The following is a 9,784-nucleotide window of genomic DNA, read 5'->3' as shown; positions in this document are numbered from 1 at the left end:
TAGTGTCAGTGTGGCTTAGGCTTGGACAATGGATTATTAAAACGTATTTAATCAGTGTTAATTATTATATAGTAGTAGTTTATTACTATGTTTGTTATGTTTATGTACACTAATTGCATTGCAAGTCAATAATGAAGTGAGGTAGTTCTAAAATGAATTATTATTACACCAATACCTTTAATAAATACATTAGGACATACATTAGGACAAGCACATTATGATTAATACAATTTTCAATTACTCTGCTTGTTCAGTGGCTTCAACATGTTCATGATTAAGGTATGGAAATATATATATGTGCGTGAGAGTGTGAATTCTAGTATATCTATATTTATGGCGACAATAATGACTATGTAAGACTTGTTAAAATTAAAGTTACATTTTTTTTTTATATTTTGATAAAAACTTTTTAGCAATTCTTTTTAAACAGCGTTGCTAAATTAAAAAAAAAAAAAGTGTTATTTTAATTTTAGTAACACTTTTTAAAATACTATAGTCATCTTAACCATTACTTTTTTAATCTTAAATTCTACCACTATTACTTTTATCTTCAACTACTACTATTATTGTCGCCATTATCACCACCATCACCACCGTTGTTACCACCTCTAATTGCCGCATAGCACGACGCAAAGTAGTTGCTTGAAGTTCTTAAACGATTTGGCGATAATCTCGAGGCTTTTGTTGCTAACAACCATTCTCTTGAGCTTGATCTCTTCAAGCCAAGGGTACGCACCCGCCATGGCTCTGTTCCAAGGACAAGCAAACCCTCCCCAACCTTTTGGAGCAAGATTGAACCTGCAAAGTGTGGTTTTTTCTTCAGTATAACGAATCTCAGCTCCGGAAACCTCTTAATCGAGATCGGAGGGCTAACGGCATAGTAGTTTTCGACGAAGACCTTCCTCTGGCACTATCGTTCAATCTCGTACTATGACTTGCACACTAGCAAGATCGAGCTTCTGTCCTAATCGGCGACGATGAAGGAGAACACGTGCTCTGGCGCCTTTTCTGGAAACGAGTACGCAGCTTTTTTCATGGCTAGGATTTTGATTTTATTAAGCTTTCGAATTCGATTGAAACGATGTCATTTTTTATGGCTAGGGTTTCGATTTTATTAAACTCTCAAATTCAATTGAAATGATGTCGTTTTACGGTGAAAGATGAAGATGAATTTCTTAATAATTGAATATTGTGTCTGTCTTTTGTGTTAGATCTAAGAAGCAAAAGAAGAAAATAGTAGAGAGAGAGAGAGAGAGAGAGAGAGAGAGAGAGAGAGAGAGAGAGAGAGAGAGAGAGAGAGAGAGAGAGAGAGAGAGAGAGAGAGAGAGAGAGAGAGAGAGAGAGAGAGAGAGAGAGAGAGAGAAGAAGAAGAAGAAGAAGAAGAAGAAGAGATGATGGTAGTGATAATGGTGATAGCGGCAGTAATTATGGTAGGGTTTAGGATTGGAAGACTGATGATGTGGAGTAAAATTAAAGGTTAGAGTTAAATTATATTATAGGGTAGTTTGAGAATTTTATTTAATTTTATAGAGTTTAAATAATTTTGTCTGCAAAAATCTATCTCTTTGTGGGTATAACTTTGATTTCTATTTTTTACGAGTTCAACGTCCAGATTTTTTATGGTAAAAAATAATTACTTACCCTTTTATTTTCTTTCTTTAATTATTCAACTAAAGAATATGCGATAAAGATTTAGGATTAATAAGAATAAAAGATAAGTGAGAGTAAATTGTTCTATTTTTATTCAATTTTTTGATATACTAAAAAATGAATTCGCTCACTCTTTAACATCATAATTTTATTATGAAACCAAAAATTTAAATTCTTTTGACCTTTATAATAATTTAAAAAGTATTTAAATTTTTATATTATATTATTTATTAACTAAATAAAACTAAATTAAAATTAGAAGAAATGAAATCAAATATTCTAACAGCATAAAAGATAAATTACACATCTAAATAAAATAAAGGCTAAAATTATTCAAGTATAACATTTTCAAAATGCTTAAATTTAAATAGATTTATGAAAATTAAAATTAAAAAATAATTGAATTTATTAGAATATTTATAGGAGAGGGATTAATGATTTGGACATTACTCTTTAAAATCATTCACCAAGTGAGTCGGTAGTTGCTCTTTTTATTGCATGGAAAAATATCTCATGTTGATATAGTTAGATTAGAAGACAACACCTGAGATAGTAGGAGCTCAAGCTATTAATTAATGTCCAAGTCAAATTGAACAGGAGTAGTCACCATAGTTATCAGAATCGAACCGGTGATTGAACCGATGAGGTTATTGGGTCACTGAGTTATTAGTTTAACCGGTGAATCACTAATCGAACCAGTTAACCCGGTATAATTAAATAATTATGTAAAATTTAATTATTTTTTATTTATTATAAGTACTTTTATTTATTTTTATAAAAATAATTATCATTTTCAAATTTTAATATTTTATTAATTAAATTTATATTTATTGTATTATTATATTATTATAAATAAAAACTTAGTTAATTTTTATGTGAAGTTAATATTTAAAAATAGTTAGATAATTTGACAAATTTAACTAAATATCATCTAATGATTTTCAACTATCAACTTCATATAAAGACAACTGCATGTGAGTCTTTACCTATTATTATATACTACAAGTATTTATTGAAAAAATAATATTAATAGATATCATATAATCATGAAAAGAAAAAATAATTTGTGATTAATAATTTTTTTTGTTTATCTTTTTAATATATATATATATATTAATAAAATTGAGTGACTTTAAAATTAAAATTAATTGAATATAAGTATAATAAAAAGTTACTATATGTATTATAATTGGGATATATGTTAGTAAGAATGAATGTGGCTTGGTGGCATGAGTGTCCTTCTTGCAACCTTGGTGTAAGTTTGAATCTCATTGCATCTATTTTGAAAAAATTTTCTAAAAAACACAAAGCTTTGACACTTGGCACGCTGGACGGCTGGAGCAAATGGAGAGCATGGTGGACTTGCAGAACCCAGATGCGTCGTAGCTTCGCCTTCGGTTGGTCGAGCGGTTCGGTCCGGACCGGTTTTCACCGGTTTTGGCCGGTTCGTTTTGGGTTCCACCGGTTCGTTCCGGTTCTCAACCTTGAATAGTCTTACTCTTGGACCGGACCGATATAAGGTCCGGTTTACCGATTTTTCAGTTGAACCGGCCGGTCCGATCCGGTTTTGACAACTATGGTAGTCACAATACCTATGTCTCACCTATGTAATGTCTTAAGTATTATGGATCATGGTATGAACAGTATATATGTCTAAAATTTAAATATATTATTTTATTATAATAACATTTTGATATAAAATTTAACTTCGATTGCTAAAATTAGACTCGACAAATAAAAATAAATTAGCAGACACCAAAAAATAAATAAATTAGCCAATTTGTATTACGGCAACAATCATTTTGCTTCGTTGTTAAACTGTTCCTAATTAAGTGAGATGGAGCTAAACAACAAATGTAAATAGAGAAAAAAATATATGCGATGTGAGAATAATTTGAGATGATATCCTCAACATAGTGAAAAACTGAAAATTTTACAATAAACAATCAAACACAAACCAAGGAGTTGAAGCATTTGTGTTCATTCTGACCTTCCTCACAATACTCAAAAAGTCTAATTCCAAAATCCATCATCCTTTAATTACAAGATTGAGTTACACATTTAGCTATACATTTATTAATAATTTACCCTCTTTCTATATTTCGATTTATAATGACGCTATTTTTCTTGCAAGATTTAACATGCTCGTTGTTCTACTCAATAACATTGAAATTGTGAATGTTGTAAACTCAATATCAAATCAGTTGATATTTGGGAAAGATATTAGATGATCCACCAACATTAACGGACTAATCTTATAGGAAATATTTCAGGTGCATCGAGAGTACCGGTGCTCCAATTGTTTTAACCGTTGATCTGAATTATAAAAATATATATAATATATATTAATTGAAATCAACGGTTAAAACAACTGGTGCACCGGTACTCTCCGGTGCACTTGAAATGTTTCCAATCTTATAAACACGCGCCCAAAAGAGGGGAAAAAATGGATTCAATATGGTTTAAATTGTAAACTCATCCCCTGAAATCAGTGTAGGCCTTTGTAAACCGTAAACTCATCAATGACAAAAAAGGAAGGTAAGCCATAAAGGAAGAATATTCTCATATAGAGCTAACACCTAGTTATCTAAATAAAAAAAATTTTAAAAATGAATAATAAATATTCCCATATAAAAGGTTAACACATAGTTTACCTAAATAATAAATATTGTTCCTTTTATAATATAAAAAAATGTACAGTACATATGTTTTTTTTATAAATTTAGTGAAAATCTTACCTTTTATCCAATTCTACTCTTCACCAATGAAATTTCCATAAAAAAAAATAGACATGACAATTCCTATATTTTTATCTATAAGTTTGAACTTTTGGAACAAAATATATTATGACATAGTATTAAAACTTTAATTACCAAAAGATATAGAACCGACTTTTGTTGATCCTCAAAAAAAAAAAAAAATTTTTACATAAGACAAACAAAAAGAAAAAAAAAAAAAACTATGCAAGATTCATTCTTAGAAGCTTAAAAGAGACTTACATGAAAATACATATTAGAAATATAAGTATTTATGTACCTTTATCCATCAGCTTAAACTTTTAGAATAACTGGTTTCATAACAATATAAACATGCTAAGATTTCCCTTATGATTAGTATTAACTAAAATTACTACACACTTGTACAATTAGAAAGCATAAACCTGGCAGAAATATACTAGAGTTTTGCTGCAGGGCTGCACTATGGTATGAATTAGTTGTAATTATCAGCAAGGATGACTATAGAACAAATTGGCTAGTTGAAGGTGAAGTTATGGTTATACTGCTGTGTAATTGAAGATAAATGTTCAGCTGGATATTGGCACAGTCCTTTCTGGAATAGAAATTGGAGGCATCTTAAGATCGCTTCTTGCACACGTAAAGTCGTTTCCCGCTTCAGAAATGAAATAAGAAAGTTCACCTGAAACCAAATCATTGAAAAAAAATGTTAGACCAAGAAATCACCGAATCAGATATAGGATACTGAATTAGGTACAGTAATTTATGATACACAGGCACAATCTAACTATATGGGGTATTGTAATCTAATCCAAAGCATCAAGCATGAACCTGCTTACTGGCATTTTTCAAGTAAAACTCGAGCAACAAGACAACTAGTTAAAAAAATAATAACAAATAAATAAATCAAAGTTAATTGATGGATACTTTTAACCATCATTTTGTTCATTTATTTGTTTATTTTAGAAAGTTTTGCCAGTTAAAGGGAAAGATAGGCATGCTCGAGTCAATGCGAAATCTGGGAACTTCTATGTTGCCTAACCAGCTAGGAGCCGTAAATTGTAGGGCAGAATTCAGCACATTATAACCCAATAAATTTCTTACAGAACTATAAAACTTTCTTTTATATGTAACCTTATAATAATACCGAATGCTAAGAATTTTGAATTAGTTAATAGCAGTTAATTGAATATGCATTTAAGACAGCATATGCATACAAGTTCACATAGATCATGTAAATTCCTCAGATACATCATTTTCAATAACAATCTAAGTCCTCAGTTTCTCCACTCTCATATTTACTGTCCAATAATACGTACCTGAATTTCAGCAAGTGGTGAACAAAGGGAAGACAGTTCGGTAAGTGAGGATAGCACAGCTACCAAAACATCTTCATCTAAAATACTTGATAGGAACCGTACACCTGCCTGCATTAAATCAATCATAACATAAGAAACCTAAGTATATGATAATTCAATCCCAGGAAGAAAAAAGAAAACAGAGAAAATAAAATGAAGTGTGACAAAATAAAGCTCATGTAATGAAAGAAAATGCATATTTTTTTTAATACATAGAAGTGTATAAAAAGTTAACACACCTGGTACGCTTTGTATATATTTTCAAATGTAGACCTCAGTTTTGGAACAACTTGTGCTGCAGCCAACTTCACTGGCAGAGACACCGTAGATAAACTCATCATATTGTACACTATGTGCAGTGTAATTGAAGCAAAATCATCTGATATCTCAGAAAAGCATCCAGCAGCAAAACATGCTGCTTTTGCCTGTTACATAATAAATTAAAATTATATCAGATATGTCACACATATATATATTTTGATGCAGATTATAAACCAATTAAAACATGAAAATTGTCTTTGAGCATTAAAATTGTCTTTCAAGTAGCACAGTGATATAAACAGATAAATGAAACATAATTACATAAACTACGCCAAAGTTTCCTTTACCACATGAGGATCAGGAGACACAAGGCTGGAAAGTATCAAGTATCGTATTTGAGCATTGTCATGGGCGAATTCAGCCCAGCAACCCAAAAGAATTAAAGCAAGTTCCTTGGACTCTGAGTCTCCATTCTGAAAAACATATCTCACTTGATTCAACAACTCCAAGTGATTAGCTACTCTTTCCTTTGACAGCAATCCCTTACACTCCCTGTGCTTCTGACCATTTCGATGCCTTCGTTCATTCGAAAAAGCCTTGACAACAGAAACCTTGATTTCCTTGTCACCTCCCTTAAAGGCTCCAGCAAGGCGCAAGAGGATGGCATTGGCAAATAGCCTAACTTCACCTGGCACTACGCCAGATATAACATTGGGAGCAATGCTAGATTCGTCTGATTCAAGCTCTCTGCTCCAATGCTCAAGGTGACGACCTAGCTGCAATATGGCTTGAGCCGGTGCGCCTGATGAAGGATTCAATTTAGTAAAAGAACTAAAGAAGAAAAAAAGATGTACAATAAATGAAAACAAAAAAGAAAGTGCCACATCACCTGGCTTACTAGAACGGAGTCCCTTCTCAAGTTGGATGCTCCATTCCATGGCCGAAGCAGCACAGCTATTTTGAACAGCAGATTCTCTTGTGCCTGATACTACCAGCAAAAGAAAAGTGAGCTCAATGACTTTTAGCTAACCAACACTTTCACATGCTAGTACCCAGCACTATGCTAATCTCTTTAATGGGGCTTCTTCCCCATATATGTCCAAAACATCTAAAGGTGGTATTCTATCACATTTCTGTACAAGAGGCTCTAACCCAACATTTTATCTAATGCATTCATTCTTCCTACCTCATCTAATGTGCCCACTCATTCAACAAAACATTCTCATCTTTATAATATTAAACTTATTTTCTTGCCTTTTTAACCACTCAAGAGTACTTATATAATCAAAACTACCGATAAAAAAGGGGAGAATTCATCATTCAATTTAAACGCAAAATCCGCAATTACCCATGGGTTCATGAGCGAGGCTCATTTCCAGATCGGTGTTCCTCCTTTCTCCTCCTTCCTGGAGTGAGCCTTGTATGAAAGTTGCTGCAAAAGATGATGATGTTTCGCTCATAATGGAATCTGTAACAAAAAGTACACCAATTCGGTCACCATTTTCAGGAGGCCGCAACACCAATTAAATTTATTCGCAACAGATAAATCTGCCTAAAATGAAAGCTACAGAGTAAAATTTCAAATTTCAATTCAGGTTGGCACTATCAATTACAGTATGTGTGAGGAGGTGGTTGTGCATGGCTCACCAATCATATGCCGTAAGCAGCTATGTTGGACATCAGTAGTCACACAACCATCCACTTTGTTGGTGTCTAGGTCACTCCCAACCATGGTTCAGTTGAATTTAATCTGTTTAAATCTTAGTCACAAACTGAACTAGGATATAGTTAAATATAGCAATAATAATAGATAACATTCAACAAATTCAAATTTAAGCATAAATCAACAATGTGGGTCTTCTTAGGGGACAAATATTCCTGCAGAGTTGCAGTAATACACGAATTTGGAATTACTCAGCACAAAATAAAACAACAAAATAACATTTAAAATTTTAAAGCAAGTAAAAGAAGGGAAGTTATCTGTGAGTATAATATTTTTTTTCCAATCCACCATTAACCTCAAAGATCAAACCTTAGAGAGAGCAAGAACAATTATACTTTAACTAAATACGAATACAGATAGTCAGATATCACAATAGCTAGTTCAAGTTCTCTAAAGTCTTAATGATCCCAAAATAATCATAAGAAAACAATTTATATAAACAGTATTAATTTATTACCACATAACAATGCAACCTAAACAAGAAAAACCAACCTTCTATTCAATTTCAATCCTTCAGTTCTCTCAGTCAATGCTATTTAAATTTACGTTTCATAGTTACTTTTGCACAGTAAATAAATATTAAAAAATTATTCAAAGTCATGTATATTAGACGATGAACCAACTTTAGTGGAGACAAAGAGGCGAGGAGAAAAGAATGACATGTTTCAGTTGGTGCACAACTAGAAAGCCAAAGTCAGAAGGGCAGTCTAGGATCTCAAAAACTTGAGAGCTTTCAATCTAGCTATGCTGGGAAAGCAATGTTGACGCCTTCTAACTAAAGATCACTCCTTATTCTACAAAGTTTTTTGTAGGGCAAATATTTTGGTTCTATAATTGAAAAGTAACTAAATGGCAAGTTGGTAACTAGTATTGAATCAATATCCATTGAAAATTAATTAGAGCTAATAATTTTACACATGAAGTGGGTCAGGCAATTCATCGAACACCTGTAATGCAAGGCAGTGATGTAATAATATGAAGCATGTATAAGAAAGGGAATTACTGTGTGCAAAGAGAGTGTTCAGTGGAAATATGGCATGAGTTGGGGTTCTCACAAGTTGCTAAGCACCACGAGGCGCAGAGCAGTGACCGAGAAACTTGGCAGAGGCGGAGCAGCTACGCAGTGACGGAGATGGAGGGAGGAGGCAGAGCAGTGGCAGTGGTCAGCCAGAGGCTCGTGGGTAGAGGTGAACTCGTAGTTTTTGGCTTGAGAGAGAGAGAGAGAGAGAGAGAGAGAGAGAGAGAGAGAGAGAAGATGTCGATCGGGTCGGGTAAGATGGATTGGGGCTTGGTTCGGGTCGGGTTTGCACTGGCTGCGCAAAAATGAGGTTATGGGACGTGTATCGCTGGAAAAAAACAGATCCTTTGGTCCTTACAAGAAGTCAAGAACGATCCTATCCCTCAACAAAGAATTAAGCTTTAATAAAAGAGGAACAAAGTGCTATACAATTGAGGACCAAAATGGATTCAGAAGAATCAGAATCCTATACATCACTGTGAGAAAGGGGGAGCGGCTTTGACATCACTACAACCAATGCGAAGAACGCAGAAGAGTTCGGTGGCTTCGAACACCGGTGGAGTTAACCATAGCAGCAGCAATTACGGCATTGGAGTTGCTGGCTATGGAGGTCTGAATGGACCTGGTTCATCACCCATCAATTCGGCTCCCACATGCAGACCGGAGGGTGCTTCAATGGAATTGCCGGTGAGCAGGAGGTTGTCCCCGACGAAGATAGGCAGACCGGAAGAGAGACAAAGGAGGAGTCTTCGGCAGGAGGTTGTCGTCTTTGCCAACGCAGGAAGGGAGCGGACGTTTCAATGGTCATCCTTCGAGACGAGATCGGAAGGGTCTTCGGCGCAGCGGCGGCGACTTAGGAAGAGCTCCATCTGCTCAGCGTCCAAGCTCCTTGCCGCTGATAGGGTTGGAAGACGGAAGTTCGAATGGCGGAGGTGTCTCACGGTCTTGAACAGCGGCGACGGCACCGAGTGAACCTTGCAGAAAGAAGACAGGACACAGCCGTTTCCAAGTCACAGCGACATGAAGAAGATGCCATCGC

General features: G+C 34.2%; 1 protein-coding gene across 7 annotated transcripts; it reads right to left on the bottom strand.

The window, feature by feature from the left end:
- Nucleotides 1–4,600: 4,600 nt before the first annotated feature.
- On the bottom strand, nt 4,601–9,075 carry EMB1895 (ARM repeat superfamily protein). 7 transcript variants are annotated; one of them, XM_088508753.1, is made up of 8 exons: nt 8,783–9,075; nt 7,652–8,674; nt 7,353–7,472; nt 6,894–6,992; nt 6,352–6,806; nt 5,983–6,168; nt 5,705–5,812; nt 4,601–5,067 (listed from the first exon to the last, which is right to left on the bottom strand). In XM_088508753.1, exons 2-8 carry the CDS (start codon nt 7,734–7,736, stop codon nt 4,903–4,905), a joined length of 1,218 nt encoding a protein of 405 aa, XP_088364879.1. In that variant the 5' UTR covers nt 7,737–8,674; nt 8,783–9,075; the 3' UTR covers nt 4,601–4,902. The 7 variants fall into 7 exon arrangements, with proteins under 7 accessions (XP_088364879.1, XP_088364882.1, XP_088364880.1 ...); XM_088508756.1 differs by having other exon boundaries at nt 6,894–6,986; nt 8,783–8,936; XM_088508754.1 differs by having other exon boundaries at nt 7,652–7,776; nt 8,783–8,920.
- Nucleotides 9,076–9,784: the final 709 nt, after the last annotated feature.

Source organism: Arachis ipaensis, chromosome B3 (genome assembly GCF_059453495.1).
Source record: "Arachis ipaensis isolate K30076 ecotype BB chromosome B3, ASM5945349v1, whole genome shotgun sequence".
Taxonomy (NCBI): Eukaryota; Viridiplantae; Streptophyta; class Magnoliopsida; order Fabales; family Fabaceae; genus Arachis; species Arachis ipaensis.
This window is presented reverse-complemented; position numbering and strand designations above follow the sequence as displayed.